Here is a 19,701-nt window from a genome sequence, read left to right as displayed (position 1 = left end):
CTGGCGACCCCCTTAAAGCACGTGGTTCTTCTAAATGCTCTTCCAAGGCCCGAAGGAAGCAGTATTTTGTTAGCTGAGGTCAAATTACTCTCGGACCTTAAAAGTAATAAAAGTACCTTTTATTGTTTGAGCCTATTATAATTTCAGTCCTCCTACAATTAGTCTAAGTGAGCGAGGTTTCCTTGTATCCAAAGAGAAGGGCTTAAAAAGAAAGCCCACTGACAATAGCTGGACCATGGAAGTGACCTAAGTGTCCATCGGCAGATGAATGGAGAAGCAAACTGGTCCAGCCACACGGTGGAGTATTATTCAGCCTCAAAAAGGAAGGAAATTCTGACACCTGCTACAACACAGATGAGCCCTGAAGACCCTATGTTGAGCGACACAAGCCAGTCACAAAAAGGCAAATACTGTATGATAGCACTTATATGAGTCCCTCGAGTAGTCAAGTTTATAGAAACAGGAAGTAGAACGATGGTTGCCAGGGGCTGGAGCCCGGGGGTGTGGAGTTAGTGTTTAATGGGGACAGAGTTTCAGTTTTACAAGATGAAAAGAGGATGGATGGTGGTGACAGTTGCCCAACATTATGAATGTATTTCATACCACTGGACTGTACACCTAAAAATGGTTAAGATGGGGCTTCCCTGGTGGCGCAGTGGTTGGGAGTCCGCCTGCTGATGCAGGGGACACAGGTTCGTGCCCCAGTCCGGGAAGATCCCACATGCCGCAGAGCGGCCGGGCCCGTGAGCCATGGCCACTGAGCCTGCGCGTCCGGAGCCTGTGCTCCGCAACGGGAGAGGCCACAACAGCGAGAGGCCCACCTACCCCCCCGCAAAAAAAAAATGGTTAAGATGGTAAATTTTATTATTACTTGTATGTTACTACAATAAAAAAAATTGGAAAAAAAGAAAAGAAAGCCCACTAGCCTGTGTCCCTCAGGGCCTTCACTGCCTTTAGCCCCCGAGGTCCCCTCCGTCCGCCCCCTTATGCCCCAAATTTCTTTTTTTTTGTCTTTTCCCTGATGATGTGACTTGGTTTGCATCTATTCATTGTGCTCCTTCCTTGGTTTACTTGTTTGTTCATTCACCGATAACCTCCCCAGAGCTTCCCCTTAGTCATGGCCTCATGGAAGGGACAGACGTGTAACAGTGTGGTCAAGTGTTATGGGCCCCTCTTGCCATTGCAAGAGCCCTGCATCCTGGGCGCAGCGTGTCCACAGGAAGGAGCAGTCAGTTCTTGTTGAAAAGGTCAGGGAGGCCTCAGCAAGAGCGTGACCTTGAACTGCGTATTGGAAACTACAGAGGTCCTGGCAAGGCACGCTACATTTTACGGCAAAACAGGACATCCCAAGTCCCTACTGAGCTGGTCCTAAATTACTAAGTGGGAAGCCTGAGGGGCCTCCCCACAGGGCTGGTGCCACTAATAAGGAAAATCACATAACCACTCGCGTTTGAGTGGTACTGACCCATCCACTATCTTATTTGATCCTCCCCAGATCCCTAGGAGGTCTGTGTTTTTACCCCCATTTTACTGATGAGGAAACTGAGGTCCAGAGAAGCTTAACTTGCTCAAGGTCACATAGCTAGGAGGGGCAGAGCTGGGATTTGAACCCAGCTGGTCCAGCTCCAGGCCCAGTGTCCTGTCTACGGCCTCTCACACAACGATGTGTTGTCTCTCTTCCGTAGACAGGCAATCTTGAAGGGATTGCAGGCAGACTTAGTCTTGTCATTGGGAGACACAACTGAGCCACTGGAGATGTTTCCATCACAGAGGACTAATCTGAACAGAACCTTCAGGTGACCATGAGAAGCCCCATGTATGATCGAACACTTGAACATCACCTCCTGATACTTACTGGGGTGAGCAGGGTCGCGACCTCAGTCAGGGACTCTAACCAGCCCTGGGAGCTGCTATCCTCATGGAGACTGAGGTTCCCCGGCTCCTTCCTTCCTGGTCCAGCCTGGGTCTCATCCCCAAGCCCTGCCTCACGAGGCTGGAAGAGATCCTAGCACCCCGCAGGGGCAGGGGCGCTGGCCCAGGCTGGGTCCACCGCCACGGAAGCAGAAGGAGCCTCCACACTCTCCCTTAACCCCAACAAGAAGTCCCAGAGCTCAGGGGTCACCCTGGGCCACTACTCACCTTCCAGGCAGGATACGGAGACCCCGAGCGACCGACCACAAGGCCTGTCAGTGGAAGGGCTGTGTCTGCCGGTTTCAAATCAGCTTGGTGGTCTGTCTGCCCCTTGTCCCTCTCTACCTTCACCTAACCAAGTGGCTTTGGGTATGTCCCTAAATATCTCCCACCTAATCCCTCAGAGCAGGGAGAAAACGTGCATTCCCAACCATCCCCATGGAGACACACTGAAATAGTGCCATTGGATCCAAGGGAGGCGAGATGGAGAAGCTTAAATCCTGCTCTAGGTGAAATGAATGAGAAGTCTTTGGAGCAGGACAGACTTGGGTTGGACTCCTGATTCTGCCACTTATTTGCTGCATTCATTCATTCAGCAACATTTCTGGAGCGCCAGCTATGTGCTGGGCAAAGTTCCAGGTGATGGAAATAGGAAGTCTAATAAAGCATGGCCCCTTCCTTCCAAAAGTCCCCCTTCATGAGGGAGGCAGTGATTATGGTGCGGGGAGGTGGACAGAGCAGAGGCATCTAGGCCAGCCTGGCGGGGGAAGCAGTATTTCCAGGACCACTCCAGATCTCTGTATAGGAGCGGCTTCAAGGCAGCGACCTCCTTGGAGGGGTGTGTTAAAGCTGAGTAGCTAGCTCTTTATGCATGATAAGGAAGTGTCAGTTTTCCCCATTAAAGAAACGGGGAAATTTCTAAAGGAGATTGTTAAGGAGGCTTCCAAGCCACTCATGCTTTGGCAAAGTGACTTGGCCTCTTTGTGCCTCGGTTTTCTCATCTGTAAAGTGAGGTGGATGATACCCACATCCCAGCGTGTTTGTGAGGTCTCAATGAAGTCAAGTGCAAGAATGCACATCTCTGCCTGATACACAGCACACTCTCTATCAACGGGAATCCCCCACGATAGCTTAATACCCTTATTATTTGGAGGCAAGGTAGGCCAGGGCAGCTGCAAGAGCAAAGCAAAGTCAGTCACTCAGGCTGCAGTGTCTCATCCTTCCCCGCCCCCCGCCCCAGGTGTACTCTTTTAAGCTCAAGTTTCCCCAGCTCCAGCTGCCCAGAACATGCCACAAACCCCTGTCCCAAGTAGCCCCCCACCCAGTCCCCTTCCAATCAGGGCCCATTTTACATACATATAACAAAGACGATAAATGGGGTGAAATATTTGACACAATTTTGTTTATCATTTGTTACATACATATTTAAAACTGCTAGTTGATGTTAAAGAAAGGCCCTTCCATAAATACTTTTTAACCTGTTAGGTTGCAACTTGAAGCTATAGCCACGAAATGAGAATTGTAATTTTTTTTTTTTTTTTTTTTTTTGCGGTACGCAGGCCTCTCACTGTTGTGGCCTCTCCCGTTGCGGAGCACAGGCTCCGGACGCGCAGGCTCAGCGGCCATGGCTCACGGGCCCAGCTGCTCCACGGCATGTGGGATCTTCCCGGACCGGGGCACGAACCCACGTCCCCTGCATCAGCAGGCGGACTCTCAACCACTGCGCCACCAGGGAAGCCCGAGAATTATAATTGTAATCACTGCATTGAAGACAGTGTGGCTTACAAACCAGTTGACAAAGGTCAGAGCAGTCGTGAGCTCCTTATAGAAAGCCCACTCCCACTTACACTCTGGGAGCATCTGGACCACTTTCCTATGGAGGTACCCCAATATTTAACGGCTCCGGAAGAATTCTCTCTGTGGGAGCATCTGCTGCGCTCTAACCATCATACCACCTGAAAGCTCTCTGGGGGTGGGGAGTGGAGAGACGGACCGTTCCAGAAAGGTAACCGATGCTACCACCACTGCTGCTGTCATTTAGAAACCAACTTCGGTGATTCGGGACTATGTTGGGGTCCCTTCTGCCCAGCGAACCCCAGGTCACCTTTCCAGGCCCGAGTCTATTATCACTTCCTCTTTGGGGATTTCCTGCCATGCCCTCCTCGGAACTCCCCTATTGGCCCCTAATAATTAGATTACTTTTCACAAAGCATTGCAAGTGTGGGTGCATGGCAGCCTCCACCCTTAGACAGTATCTTCATCATGGACAGCGAAAACATCTTATCAAGCTCTGGTCCCCACATCTGGCACCCAACAAATACCCTCTGAATTAGATGAATCTCGTTAAGCAACTAAATGTCTCAGCCTGCAGAATGACCACGTCGGCCTAGAGAGAATTTTTTTTTCCCCACCAAAATCAAGGGTTTTCTTCCTCCAGATGTGTTCATGCTGCGTTCATAACCTAAAGAATCACTTACAAGCCAAAAAAGCAAGAAGATGTTTCTCTCCTTGGACAAGAAGGGAAAATAATGGCTGAATTAATTGTGAGGCTGCTAGTTAAAGTTTTCTGAGGTTGATGAGGCTGGATAAGATTATTCAATCTTAGCTTAACAAAATTCCATCTTTAAAATTATAAAATGGTTAAAAATTCAAAATCTCTAGAACAAAATTATACCTAAGCTGTTAGTTTCCATCTAAATGGCTGGGATGTGGAGCAGGTGGGGTCCAAGTGTTTTGCCCATCACGTGTCATAAGTATAAACAATGTTCAATAGTCCAATATTTGCAACAAACATGTTGGTGAAGAATGATTCTTTCATTGCCTTCTGCTCATCTGGACTGAACAAAATGCCAAATACGTCTCTGCTTTAAAGTGTACGGTGTGTACCTTCTACCAAGAAAACCGCAGTGGATATGTGATGAGTACATCTCTTTTCAGGACTCTGTTAGTACTTCTCAGGGAAATGAATCATCCCATGAAACAGTGAGAATGTACTTTGTGTAGCACAAAAATGGCTTCGTGTCATCTCCTCTGAGGGGCTGAGTCCTGTGCAGTTTATTAGGTAAAGCCCGGCCCTGGCTGTCCACCTGCCTCGGCTCAGGCAGTGTTTCTCCAAGGCGGCCCCTGATCCCTGGCGCAGAGCTGATGCTGAGCGAACAAGGAGGCTGGTCCACGAGCAGTCAGTTACCGTGAGTTTAGGGAAGGGGAGCCTAAACTCCCCGGCAGCCTGGGGAGATGTGGCCTGAAGGGTCCGAGGGGCCCGGGGGTACCCTTCTCCCATCCTTGATCCCTCCTGACCCCATGCTAGGCAGACAGCCGGCCTACACCCCTTTCATCACTCATCCGTATTTTAAAACATTTTGTCAACCACACAGTGTGGACTCAGTAATAAATTGCTCATTTTCCAATTTTATGCTTTCAAGTCAACCATAAGTCTTTGTCAAAGTTTCCGGCTTCACCTACTCGAAGTTCCAGCAAAATCCTATCAAAAATAACAGCTTCTATTTATTGAGTACTTACTCTGTTCCAGGAACTGTTTTAAGCTCTTTACCTATATCATCTTACTTAATCCTCACAATATTATTCATATACCCACTCTACAGATAAGGAAATTGAGGCAAAGAGGTCAACTAATTTGCCCAAGGTCACTCAGCTAGACAGGCTGAAATCTGTTCCCAGGTCCTGGCTACACTGGCCTCACCGAATCCAAGGCATCGGAAGCTTCAGGCAGCCTGTGCAGCTGAATTGTAGGATGAACCCAGTTTCTACAAGATTCCAAGAACATTAGACACTGTGCCTGTTACTTGCCTTTGGGCACCTGGCTTGGAGTCTAGGCCTCTGTTTATTCCACTGGGCTGGGGGATTCCAAGGCAGGAAGCACCGGCCTCACAAGAGCCCCCTTTGGGGCTCCCACTGCTCCACTGGCAGTGACAGTGGGGGGCAGAGCCCCCCTCGCCTTTGGTCACCTACCAGGGGTGTAGAATCCTATCTAGTCCCTGGCTGAGCCACTCACTGGACAGCACTTGGGATGGAGGGCAGAGGACAGGGGGCAGCAAATGCCTCTTATGAGAATCAAATAGAAAATCTTCAAGATATTCACAGGGCCAACAGTACAGAGCCAGGGGGCGTGCACAGGGGACCTCCCTCCTAGAGCTCCTCCCAGCTCCATGGGGAAAGCGCTCTGGGATCACCTTACCAAAAGGAGTAGTCTCAGATTCGGTCCTCTCAGGAGGCGGTGTACGGACCCTGAGAGCACAGGAGAATTTCCCCCAAGGCCATGTCCTCACAGGAGGGTCAGCTGGAGGACATGGGGGCTCCCAAACAGCAAGGGGCCTACTCAGAGGCCGAGGTCGTGTCTCTGGCACCCTCACCACTAGCTCTGCCCACCACCCCTTCTCACCAGCTCTGCTTCCTGGAAAACAAGTGTGTCCCGGAGCTGAATCTCTTTGGCTCGTCAGGCTCTGGCCTGGAGGCGAGGGACTGAACAGGATGACTTAATGCGGTTCCCCATATTCTGCAACTCTGGACCTTCATCTCAGAAGGCCATGCCGGGGACAGACCAATTGTACAGAATAGAAAGCCTAGAAGTAAACTCGCAAACATATGGTCAATTGATTTTCCACAAAGTTGCCAAGACCATTCAATGGGGAAAGGACAGTCTTTTCAACAAATGATACTAGGAAAACTAGATATCCACATGCAAAAGAATAAAGTTTGACCCTTATCTTATACCATCTACAAAAATTAACTTAACGTGGATCAAAGACCTAAACTTAAGAGCTAAAACTATAAACCTCTTAGAAGAAAACATAAGGGAAATTCTTCCTGGCATTGGAGTTAACGATGATTTCTTGGATACGACAATGAAAGCACAGGCAACAAAAGAAAAAATGGATAAACTGGATTTCATCAAAATTAAAAACTTTTGTGCATCCAAAGGACACCATCTAGAAAGTGAAAAGACAAGAATGGAGAAAATATTTGCAAATCACATATCTGATAAAGGATTGCTACCCAGAATACACATAGAACTCCTACAACTCAACAACGAAAGCCAAACAACTCAATTCAAAAATGGGCACATGAATAGACATTTCTCCAAAGAAGAAAGACAAATGGCCAATAAGACATACAGATGGGGGCTTCCCTGGTGGTGCAGTGGTTGAGAGTCCGCCTGCCGATGCAGGGGACGTGGGTTCGTGCCCCGGTCCGGGAAGATCCCACATGTCGTGGAGCGGCTGGGCTCGTGAGCCATGGCCGCTGGGCCTGCGCGTCAGGAGCCTGTGCTCTGCAACGGGAGAGGCCACAGCAGTGAGAGGCCCGCGTACCGCAAAAAAAAAAAAAAAAAAAAAAAGATATACAAGTGTCCAAACACAAAAGGACAAATATTGTATAATTCAATTTCTATGAGGTGCCTGGAGTAGGAAAATTCAGAGACAGAAAGTAGAACAGAGGTTTCCAGGGGCTGGGAAGAGAGGGAGATGGGGAGTTATTGCTTAATGGGCCCACCTGGGATGATGAAAAGGTTCTGGGAATAGTGGTGATGGTTACACAACACTACGAATGTACTCGATGCCAGTGAATTGTTCGTTTAAAATCCTCGAAGTGGTAAATTTTATGTTATGTATATTTTACCACAATAAAAATTATCCCCAATTAAAATAAAGATTTGAATTTTAAAAGAGGCTACACTAAGCTTGGGGTCTCAGCCTCTCACTGCACTGCTCAGAGGCCTCCAGGGGCTCCCTGAAGTCTGAATACCTCACCAGAAAGTAAATGGCCCTCTCGGTTTTGCCGCTGTCATTCCTCAGGCAGATTCTTGCCTGTGTCCATCATGCCCCCAGCAAGCCACACACCTGCTCTTTCCCAAACACTCCATGTACTTCCCTGACCCAAGTGCTATCTGCTGAGTCTAGAGTGCTGTTCCCAGCTCATTCAGTTGGTGAGCTCCTATTCAACCTCCAAGGCCCATCTCAAATGCCCGTACTCACTAAGTTTCAGTCCATTCGCACTTTTCCTGAGGACTCCCATGTCTTCACATTCCCATGGGTGGGAATCAACTCACTCACTGCCAAGTGCTCCATGCCTGATGACACAGGGGCACAAGCCGGCAGGAACTGTTGGATGGGAGGGGGAGCCTTTGGCAGGACACCTCTCACAGCTTTGTTTATGCCCAATACCCTCTCTAAAGAGGCAGGAGGAACTCCATCAGACTCCATCAGAGTCTCCTCCACCTCTCTGATCCGCCTCCCAGAGTGCCTGGCTCACTGCATAGTGGTGGCCACCACCTGCTGAGTGCTGACTCCACCCCAGGCTCAGGTCTAAATGTTTCTTCTCACCTGGGCTGTAAGCTCAGGACAGCATCCTGGCCGGAACACAGTGCTGCATCCCTTGAGGGTGTGGAATCTCAGAATCCTGGGGTGGGGCGGGGCTGAGTGGATGGGGTACCCAGGGAGGAACATCTTCCGCCCTGGGGCCGCCCCGCTAGGCAGACGGCAGGAAGAACCAGGAGCCCAGAACTCACTGCAGGGAAGGGGGGAGACCTGAGAGGAGTGCGTGTGGCGAGGGGAGGCGGGCAGAGGGACGCCTATTTGACTAGAGCTGGCCTGGTGGAAGCAGCAAGACCCTAGCTGCGGCCTTGGAGGTGACAGCGAAGGAGAACAGTGGGGGGAAAAGGTGCTCCTCTAACTGCCAGAGGCTGAGAGGACTCCAGCCCTGTGCAAAACAGGGCGACCCAACACTTCCCTACTCCCACTCCCCAGAGGGATCCCTGAGGGAAATAAATTATTTTCCACCAGGGTACAAGAGAACTACAAGTTGGGTTCTCATCCAGGCTCAGATTCAAAAGGAGGAGGAAGGAAGAGAAGATAGAAAGATTTTTAGAGTTCCTAGCATTTCACATCCTGATTCCTCCCTCCCTCCCTCCCTCCCTCCCTCCTCCCTCCCTTCCTTCCTTCCCTCCCAAATGTTCATTGAGCCCCTGCCTTGTAGAGCAAGCCCTTCTCCAGGCTCTGGGAAAAGTTTGAAACAAAACAGACAGAAGCCTCACGGCAGTCTCTCATCCTCCCCAGGAGGAAGGTATTTCCCCATTGTTTGCTCCCAAACAGGGTCCTTAGCTCCACCCTGCCCTGACCAGAGGTTCTGGCACGTTCCTGGGGCCTCGGGGAACTCAAGGAGTAATCCCTCAAAACAGTTATGAGGTCCCGTCGCAGTGCCTGGCCCCGTGTTCTCACCGCAGCGCAGCAGGACACTTGAACAGGGAAGAAGCTAGGCCCAAGGGCAAAGGTCAGGTCTAGACTCCAACCTGCCACGCACCAAGCCCATCCTTGACCTCCCATCTGCCACTGCATCCGCAGATGGGAAGATGAGAGAAACTCTTTGGGGGCCATATTTGTAAAACCCAGTCTTTCAATCCCATATCATCTGGGATAGGATGAGAGTGACCTCAAATCTAATTAGGGTCATCCCACAAAAGGATGCCGTCTGGGTTCTCAGAGCCCTTGGGCGTCAAGTACTTACCTTTGCGCCTCCGAGCTGTCCCACCTTGGGCAAGTTACTCATCTTCTATGAGTCTGCTTTCATCCCTGAAATAGGGATGATAATAGGGTCTCTCTCTCAGGGCTGAGATGGGGATTCCGTGAAATCACACCCAGGAAGCGCACTGGCACAGGCAGAAGTGCTCAGGAAACATGAGCTGTCACACGGGGTCCTCAGCAGCAGAGGCCTTACTTGCCAACTCTAACCTCCTTTTGCCTCACACCCCATCAGCCTCACTTCCTCGCTGTCCCTGTCCTGAGGCAGGGCGTCAGGCAAGACCGCCAGACTCTTCCTGTTTGGCAGGCTGGACCGAGGAACCTCTTGGTACAATGAGGCCTGGAAGAGCGCAGAACCCCAGGGCCTCAGAAATCAACTAGCTCCAGGCAGGGGGTTTCAGATGGGAGAGCGAGGCCCTGAAAGGAGATCTGTGCATAGAACCGTGGGCATCCCTGTCTACTCTGCCCTTAGATGAGCTCCCTCCTTGAAGGGGGGCCGCGGAGCCAACCCAGCTCAGTGCTGGGGTGTGAGCCAGACGTCAACCCATGTGGCTGAGTGGTGGGGCTGCAGACAAGGCCAGGGAGACCCCTGGATATCAGGGAGGCCCACAAATCTTGGAGGCACCGAAGTTCTGAAACCTGATTGGAACACTGCGCCCCCCCATTCAAAATACCTTAGTATGCGCAAGATGACTAAGGGGGTGGGGCCCTTAGTCCTCCCAGGTGGAGAACATGACCTTGCAGGATATACCTGCAGGCACACTACCTCTCTGCATCCTCACACTCCCTTCCCACGTAGGCAGGGCAGGCCCAAACAGATCCCCTTTTGCAAATGAAGAAACTGAGTGGAACGGGAGATAAGGGGACCGTTCCAAAGGCACAGGGCCATTTCCAGGGAACAGCCAATACTTGAACCCAGATCTCTTGACCTACAGAGAAGGCATGGAGGGGGAAAAGGAGAAAAGAGAGAAGAAGTTGCCAGCTTTTCAGCCAGCAGAGGAGATCCAGCTGGTCTGTGGCAACTCCCAACTTCCCTCAACCTCTCTGAGCCCTCACCTTCCTGGGCGAGGTTCCGCCCACCAGGGGGAGTGGGGTGAGCCAAGCTGCCCCTCTCTGCCCAGCCTGAATCTGGGCTTCCCCTTCCCAGCACCGCCCCTGTGAACTGCAAAGAGCCAAGTCACTAGTCTGTCTTCTGAAGGCAGAACTTCTGGGCCTGTAGGCAGGGGCTGCGTCCAGGGCTTCACAGAATCCCCTGTGAGGCCTGGCACAGGGACAGGCAAAGTCTGGTGAGCAACTGGAATTAGGCATTTCAGTCCCCTTCCCTGTGAAACAGGGCATTTGGGACCGGGTGGGGCACCCACCCTGACACCATGACCCATCACGTTGGAGGGCTGAGTACCAGGCTTCTAGACCCAACCGATGTCCGCAGCCTGGCACATGGTCAACCTCAGAGGAGGAAGTTGGTCATGTGGCCTCAGCTAACCCCCCTTGGGCTCTCACTGCATGGTTTCCATGCACTTAGGAAAGAAAACCTGGTTTAGGGAGCCCAGCAGAGAGCAGAAGTCCTTGCCCCACTGGGTCACATTCGGGATGAGTTCCTGCAATCCCACCGGGTGCTCTTCTGTCGCCCCAGCAACCCCAGGAGCTCATGGTGGAGCCCACCTTATTTCTGAAGGAGGAGGAGACTGCAAACATCTACCCGGTTTGATGCACAGACTGCGGCTTACTGGATGGGTTACAGCGAAGGGAGACAGTGGGCGGGGCCGGGGGGGGCGGATACTTCCCAACTCCTTCTTCCCCTGCCCCCAGCAGTGGTTCCCCCCTTCCCACTGGTCTGTGGGGATCCACTTCTCTTTAGGCCTCAGTTTGCTCATCTGTTAAATGAGATCTGCAGTGTGCATAAAGATGGTGCGGACTCTTCCACAGCCAGCCCCACAGGACCGCGGGCACATTCAAGAGCTGGAGGTAGGAGGAGGCCCCGCTGCAGTGTGGGTGGGCTGGGTGAGGGCCCCAGGAAGACGCTTGGGCTCGCCCCAGCCCCAGCTGGCCACAGGGGGACTCTGCCTGCCACTCGGTGAGTCAGCCTCCCTGAGAAGCCACGACCAGCGACAGAGAAGGCCACGGGCCATGACACACAGGCTCTTCGTCACCGCCTCCTGGCCCGAGACTCTGGTGGCAGAGCCTACAACACGCGCGGTCCCCAGGGCGGGCGTAGGGGGGAGGGGTGTCCAGGATTTGCACAGGAGCTCACCCTCGCCCGCACACGGCTCACCTACACTGGCTGCACCCTCGGAAACTCTGGGGAACGCATGCCTTCCATATGGGAGCGCACACAAATTAGTATGCACGGTCCCCTGCATCACCCTGGGAGCAGGACCGGACCGATGAGTATGGGCGGGGCACACCGCTCCGCATTCATGATGGACATGCGCTCACACAAACCCCCAGGCCTCCACCCACACCAGCCAAGGTACTGGGAAATGCTCACAGGGGCACTTAACCACACTCCGGCAACACTCCAAATGAGACACCAATTCTTCATTCATCCTTCCGGCCAGGAAACATTTCCTATGCCCAAATGTATATACCTGGAAGGACAGAAGGTATATAGGATAGCAGGGAGCCACTCGCTGGGTGTGTTCTAGGAGGTCTGGCACATGGTAGGTGATCAGTAAATGCCAAGATAGGGGAGATGGGTGCAGACAGGGGACAGGAGTAGTGGAGGGGCCAGGAACCCCTGAGCCCCCGACTTGAGCCTGGTCACTCGTGAGCAAAAAGACACCCGCCCCTCTCCCCTCTCCATAGTGAAGCCCCAGCTTGGATGGAATCTAGAGCCTGCATTCAACTTCCGATGCTCTAGGACCGCCTGCCCACCTGACCTGGAACTGCTGCCTACTTGGCGCCTGCGCCCCTTAGCACACCCCAGGAAACCCTCAGGACATGTTTCCACTTCCAGGAAAGCCTTTCCCGGCACACTCAACCCCGATTTCTCCTGTACAAAAAAAAAAAAAAAATGTATGTAAGGGTGACGAGGGCAGGGAAACAGGGTGAGGGGGGTCCAAACTGGTACCAGCACAGTAACCCCAGCTGTGGTTACCAGCACAGTAACCCCAGCACAGAGGGCCTTTGGAAATCGTCCAGACTCCTGCATTTCACAGAACTAAAATTCGGACCTAAAAGGGAAAGGGAAAGGGGAGGGATTTTCCCAAGGCCGTGCAGGGAGTAGAGAACACCGTGGTGGAGACCCGCTGCCATCTCAACCCAGAATGTGTGCCCTGCCTCAACGGGTGCCAAGCTGGACCTTCGCACCCGGCCCAGACCCTCACAGCCTCTCAATCTTCTCCGCCATGGCCCTTGGAGAGCTCAGAGAACCTGCTGCTCTGCCCCGACCTGGGTCCCTAGCAGTCCATCTGCGAGGTGCTTGGGGCTGACGCCCAGGCTTCGGGACCCCCAGTTTGGAAGGAGAATCCGCTCTGAGACAATCTGCTTTAAGAATCCGATGAAACGCACGCCGGCTCCCTCTCTTTCTCCAAAGCGCAGTGTCGCCCGCACCCAGCAGCCCCGACCCTGTGGTCCCCAGTACACGCGGCGTGGTCCTCGGGAAAGACAGGTACTTGGCAGGCAGTGGCACCCCTTTCAGCGTCCCATCTACCCGCCGGTATCTCCCAGTAACCCTCCTCTCCTCACGTGCATTGTCCCTTCCAGCTGCCCGAAACTGCCCGCTGCTCAGAATCACCACCCCTTCCCCAGCCTTTTGCTGCTCTGAGCATCCTCTTTGCGTATCTCTTTTCCTCTCTACTGAGCCTCAACTCCCCTTCCACCGCTCCCTCCCTTCCTTGGTGCTGCTGGTCTGGGGTGGGATGGGGTAGAGAAGAGGGTCAGTGGCAGAATGCACTGGAGATGGGTGGGTGCACAGGTCCGGTGCGTTGGGAGCTCCCGCGACACCTCCCTGGACACACTGGAGGCTTCTGTCGCGCCACTGAGCTCAGCCTTTGTAGGGAGACCAGCTTCCAGGCAGCATGGCATTAGCCGCCCCGGGCTACCCCGCACCCCTGTACTGGGTGAAGAAGGAGCATCTTGAATGGAGTTGGGGGTGTTGCCGCCCATCTGCACATGTGTAGGCTAGGGAAGATGGCACAGGGCTGCACCTCTGGATGGAAGGTCCCTGGGGGCCACCAGTAACTCTGATCTCAGAAGCACCAGCCTACAGCTGGGAGGCTTTGGTGGCCGCACAGAAGTGCCGCCTCTTTCTCCAGAAAAGCCCTGTTTTGAAAAAAGGGCCTCTTCTCACTGTCCAGTCTGAACAGAAGGCTGGCCTTTGGCACCCACAGCTCCGGAGCAAAGGGCGAGGGTGGGGCGGTGTCTTTCACTCTAAACTTGCTGGGTGATTATCCGCCCATAGCTGAGTCCCCCCTGTCTTGGTTTTTGAATCTGATGACCTGCCTTGTCACCTCAGCAACGCCTGGCAAGCCCCGTAGCTGCGGGAGCACGTGGCCAGGTGGCACCTGGCAGGCGAGGTCCCGATGCAGAGCCTCGATCTCACCGCCTCACCCGAAACAGTGCCTGTGCCTAGGTCCTTCGGTTTCCTGAGGGCGGGGGGAGCTGAGGCTGCGGGTGCTGAGAGTTCTCTCCAGCCAAGCGTGCTCTCGCATCCGGCCCCCAACTCCCCTCTCCTTGCAGTGAAAGGCACACCCACTCCAGCTCAGCCTCCCCATTCTCCATCCCAGGCCCTCGGAGCCTCGCGGGGCGGGCGCCCGACAGTTTTCACATTCTTTCCCTGCCTGCTGCTCCGGGCACCCTGGTCCAGGGGTCGGCGGAGAAGCCCGAACCCCACACAGACCCCGGGACTCCAGCCTCCTTTCACACCAACATGCAAAGGCCCTTACATTTCCATTTCATATTTCAGTTTGCCACCAAAACAAAGCCGAGGGCAGACTTGCGGGAAGAGAGAAAGGAGCTGAGGCCAAGGTGAAAAGGTATGCCCACGGAAAAGAGCGCCCAGCTGCTTTCTGAAACGAAGGTTCTCGGGGACTACGGCAAAAATTTATGTACGGTACATTTAACTTGTTTTCCTGCTGTGGCCCCTCTTTGCAGCGGGCAAAACTCGGGGCTTCGGCGACTTCATGAGAGCCTTGCGCAGCAAGGTTCCCGGCGCAGCCCCTAGTTCCCTCGAAGAGTAGGGACCGCGCAGATCCGGGAGTACAAGGTCAGCCCACTGAAGAAACGCCGCTATCGCGAACAGGGGGCGCTCGGGGGGGGGGGCGGGGGGGAGGGCAGGCTCTCTGGCTTCCCTGAAGTCTCTTCTGAAATTTCCTTACAACAACTTAAAAAAAAATCCCCCCACCCAAAGTTTTCGTTTACAGATACAGTACGTAAATGGTCTGCGTCTTGATCCAAGTGGTCGTTATACAGCGAACACGTACATAACAATTTTTCAAACTTTCCACTTAACTGTGTACTTCACTGTATATAAATTATAATAAAGAAAACTTCGTGCGCATCGACTGATTTAAAATAATACTAGACCTTTAATCCAGGCCTTCTGTTTTTCTATTTAAGATTGTATGTGTTTAGCCTGGACTGTTAGAGCAGACTGGAGCTTATAGAAATGAACAAAGTAAAAAATAAAAAGCATCTTTCTTCCTCTCCTCCCCCACCCCCAAAATTGACCGGGGGTCGACGTCACAGCTCCCAGGCTTGAGTTTTCCCTCCATCATCCCACAATCACCCACGGGCTCTTACGGCTAATGGGCAAGCCTCGGTTTCTCGCTGTCTTTTTTTGGGGGGGTGTCTCTCTTACACAAAACACACCCCGGTTCTTTGAGTAAAGTCGAATATGACCCAGGAGGAGTTTACACATTTTGTGGTGTGTGGATTGTGCTGGTGGGAGAAAATAAATATCTCTAGCATTCAAACTCTGCGTCTAATTCGCCAAATCAAGACCAGCCCCTCGGCGGTGCCCCAGGGGTCTCCGGCCCTGCCCTCGTCTCCCAAGACCTCTGCGCTAAGAGCGCTGCCTTCGCGGACGGCTGGATGGGAAGGTAGCGGTGGGCTAGCAACGAAAACCTGCGTGCACCGAATCGAAAGCGAAAGAGAAGGAGGTAGCAGGGCCGTTCTCGGTAGCGTTCCGGGGCGCAAGGCCAAGGCCTGGCGGGCCGCGCAAGCGGCGGCTTGGAGAGTCGTCCGCGTTGGGAGCGAGGTGCCGGGGTCCTTACTCCCGCGGCGAGGAGGCTCTTCGCCCGGCTGAGAAACATCGGTCTCCAGCCTGGCGTGTCTCCTGGGGCCCATGCGGCCTAGGATGGGCCAGCGGGCAGGGACTTCGGAGGGCCGCGTGTGAACCCGGAGCCTGACGGGGTCGGGATTGCAACACGCGAGGACACAGTGGGGCTCTTTAGTCAAAGCGCGAATGTCTCTGCACCCAGGGGGGACCGTGGAGTCACACGGTTCGTCGCCCTTTTAGTACTGATGGGGAAACGGAGTCGCAGTTAGGGAACGTCTGCAGCCGTGGAAGGCTTCTCACCTCCTCTTTCCCCATCTCCGAGAAGCCCCGCCACTGGAGACCTGAGGCGGCTGTCCTGCCCCAGGCTTTCTCGCCGTGGCCCCAGCACAGCCCCCAAACCCGCACCTTTCCAAGGAGCGCTTGGACCCAAGGACTGGCTCCCTGGGCTGACGTCCCAAAGGAGACCTCGGACCCTCTCCTCCGCTCGGTGCAGTCGCCCAGACGGAGGAACTGGCTTCCTGCCCGGGGGGACCAACAGAGCTGGGAAGGAGGTTGCCAGGTCAAAGCTCCCTTGGGTGGGGGCCGAGATCAGCCGTTGCAAGTCTAGCACCAAAGCCGTGTCTGCCTCTGCCTTTTCCCCAAGCTGCTGGGGACATCCGGGGTTTTTGCCTTAGACCCATTTCCCCCGCTCTGGAGTACATGCTCTCACAAGTGTGGGAGAGAACCATGTCAATGTGTGTTTCAGTCTCCCTGCTTGCTGGCCATCTAGAGAGCCCGCTCCAGGGGCCCTCCTCCCAGCTGCCTCTACAGAGATCAGAACCTCACCTCTTGATGCCTCGGTTTCCTCCTCTTGGACCTAATGTGCCTAACTTTTTTCCTACAGGAGCCAGAAATCTCCTCTTGGCCAGAGAAACAGCAGCTGCTAAGAGAAGGGAAAGAACAAGCAGAGCTGTTTGTTGTTTGTGGCTTTGCCCTGAGCAGGGCCTCCATCTCGGGCATCAGGGAAGTGTGGTCCTGTTGGTGTTTGCAGCTGCCTTTTGTCTCAACCTGTAGCTTTTGGCTTTGCCTAGCGCAAGGTTGGGGGCCTGTCCTGTCCTCACAATTGGGTGCTTACGGGTTCCAACGGCACAGAGGCCGACAGTAGAAACGTGGAGCGGGGAGGCTAGACTCTTGCTCTGTGGGGGAACATTTACTACCCCATGAGGCCTTACTGTTATCTCCTCGTGATGCAGATGAGGAAACAGGGCTTTAGAGGGATTTCTTACTCTCAGGTCACAGTGTGGGCTGCCCCAGTGGCTACTGCCTGCAGAGGATACATTATGCAGGCTGGCAGTGGGGGCCCAGCAGGGCTCAGAGGCAGTGCTCAGAGGGGTCTAGCTCTTTCCCTTTTCCCTCTGAACCCGAAGACATTTCCAAATGAGAGGCTGAAAGCAGCTCAGGATCTCTCCTTGCCTGAATAACTCAGCCTCCTCAGAAGCCTCAGTGGTGAATTTCTCGAACACATGAAAAATCAGTGCGGTGGGAAAGAAAACATGCGAGTCCCCTGGCTCCGCACAGCGAACCTCCACGGGTCCCTCAGTCCGCGACTTGCTCACACCTAACATTCCCAAAGGACAGGGACCAGGAGGGGCCTGGGTGAGGCCAGGAGGAGGGAGCCTGATCCCCGGGGCTGGCAGGCTGGTGCATGTGGACAGGGCGAGAGCCCCTCTCCACCTGAGTGTGGAAGGAGCACCTGTGTGGAGCTGTGAGTGTCTGTGATCCGAGTGCCTGATCTCATTCCAACAGGAAGGTGGAGAGGAAAGGTGGAGGAGGTGGGGAAAGCCACCGGATCTCTACATCTGCTCAGTCTGTCCTGCGGATTTGAGAGCGTGTGGCTCTGTGCGAAGCCACATGAGCGTACTTGGTGTGTGTGTGAGCGCGCTGCTCGTGAGGAAGTGGTTGTGTGTGTATGTGTAGAGTCCAAGTGTATGTGTGAGTGTGCGTGTCAACGACCACTTAGTGGACTAATTCTGAGCCTGTGGGGAGCCAGATAGAGGCTGAGTGTAAGGAAGCGTTTCCCATGCGTTGCTTCCTAAGGTTATCCCAGTCGCCAAGGCCTCCACCATGTCCCACCTCTGTCCCCAGGCCTGGTGTCTCTCCATCGGGCCTGGATCAGTGCAGCCAAAGCCGTTGTCCTGTCAGAACCAGCTCATTTCCGGGGCCCTGCCTGAAGGCCAAGGCCACAGGGGGAGAGTGTGTACCCAGGGCTCCTAGCCCAGGCGTTTTTCCCTCCCTTCTCAGTTTCTCTCCCTGCCAGCTTGGGGCTCACCAGTGCCGATTCTGTGGGAGAGAAGGCCCAGGCTCCTCAGCTGCTCTGGCCTCAGGCCACCCTTGAGAGGCTCTCTCCTCCACTACGGTCGCGGCGCTTCGGGGCCCAGGCCTGCGTCCTGAGGCCGCCTTCAAGGGGGCTTGGAGGTCATTTAGGCCTCAGGTTCCCCGTGGGCCCAAATCAGGACCCAGAGCCTTCCCTCTTGCCCAGCACTGTGCCGCCTGGAATTCTGTTCCAGCCGGTCGGTCCTAAACCATTGTTCCGAGGCCGCCGCCTCTGGGGATCGCCGAAGGAGAAACGCTCGGGAACTCTGGTCGGCCCGCCTGCCCGCCGCGAACCACCTCGACTCAGGTCTTCCGCGGCCTCAGGCGTCTCCGGACCCGCACGCGTATGGCGCCCCGGTTCCACGGCATCCCGGGCGCGCTCCGCCGACTGCGCTCCAGGCTCCCGGCCGGGCTCCGCACCTGCGACGCTCCCACCTGCGGCGCCGCCCGAGGAGCCCCCTAGCCGGCGAGGAGCGAGGCCTCGGCAGCCCCGGAGCCTAGCGCCCGAGCGCTGCGCTGCGACTGTTTCCCGCCGCACGCCTTGAGCCGGTGCGAAGCATCCGCTTCAAAGTCGGCCCGGCGGGCAGCGCAAAGCAAGTGGTTTGGGGGAACGGCGAAGAGGGGAGAAACAGACTCCAGGTTGAGTTTAATAGCCGACGCTCCGCTATCCCTTGGTCTCCTCGGAGCGGTCGATCCCCATTTTCCTACCCAAAGTCACACGCAGCTCGGCCCCGCGCCTCCCAGCCCGCCAACTCCTGCCTCCCGCAAGCCGAACGGGTTTTGAAGGTGCCGAAGCCCTGGGTCCTGGGGACCCCAGCCCGAGGGATTCGCACGTGCACTCACCGTAGCAGGGGACCTGCAAGGCCGCGCTGTGGCCGCCGCCGCCTTCCTGGAGTTTGAGGCTGCCGTCCGGGGGCGTCTTGCAGGCGCCTCGCTGCAAGTAGAGATGCGGTTGCTGCGCGGGTGGCTGCGGCGGCGGCTGCGGCTGCGGCGGCGGCGGCTGCGGTGCCGGCGACTGGGGCTGGAACTTGTTAAAGGAGCCCCGCGCTCCGGCGCCACTCTCCAGGGGTGCCGCCAGGTCCTGCTGCCCCGCGCCGTAGCGGGCGCGGCTCTTGGCGTCCCCGAATCCCTGCCCTTTGGCGGCAGCCGACAGGAAAGTTGTGCTGAACTTATCACCGCCGGGGTATGCCCTAAAAGGCGACGAGCCCTCCCGGCTCTGCGACACCGGGCTGTAGTAGGCGTCCATGGCAGCAGCCGGCGACTCGCAGTAAGAGACGCAAGTCTCAGCATTCATGCCTGGCTTGGGCGGGCGACGGGCGGGGGCGCGAGCGAGAGCGCGAGGACGCCACCGCGCGCCTTGGCTGGGAGTTTGGAGAGGCAAGGAGGCGGTGGCTGTGCGCTCCGCGCCGGCCTGCTCCCTCTCCCCCCTCCTCCGCTACACGCCTCTCTCTCTCTCTCTCTCTCTCTCTCTCTCTCTCTCTCTCTGCTCTCACCCCCTCCTCTCTCTCCCTTCTCCCTCCCCACAGCTGGCCCAGGAAAAGAACCGAGGACTGTAAAAAGATTCAGATGTTTCGGAAAGTTGACCAGATCTCCCAAACCCTCTTAAGATTTTGAAGCGGAAAAATAGAGTGAATTTTTTTTTCTTGACTTTTTTTCCCCCTCCTCTCCCTCTTCTCCCCTCTCCCT

At 54.8% G+C, this 19,701-nt stretch overlaps 1 protein-coding gene across 1 annotated transcript in view; it reads right to left on the bottom strand.

Moving 5' to 3' along the window:
* ALX4 (ALX homeobox 4) overlaps positions 1–19,309 on the bottom strand; it is a gene marked incomplete at both ends in the record, with an annotated part of 39,814 nt that extends 20,505 nt beyond the window's left edge. Inside the window, one exon of the mRNA XM_079929303.1 lies at positions 18,859–19,309. Coding sequence (XP_079785429.1) covers positions 18,859–19,309 — 451 coding nt within the window. The remainder of the gene's footprint in view (positions 1–18,858) is intronic.
* Between the last annotated feature and the right edge of the window lie 392 nt (positions 19,310–19,701).

The sequence above is a fragment of the Stenella coeruleoalba genome, assembly GCF_951394435.1.
Source record: "Stenella coeruleoalba genome assembly, chromosome: 8".
NCBI classification, from domain to species: domain Eukaryota; kingdom Metazoa; phylum Chordata; class Mammalia; order Artiodactyla; family Delphinidae; genus Stenella; species Stenella coeruleoalba.
The sequence above is the reverse complement of the archived record's forward strand: the minus strand, read 5'-3'. Positions and strand labels throughout refer to the sequence as shown.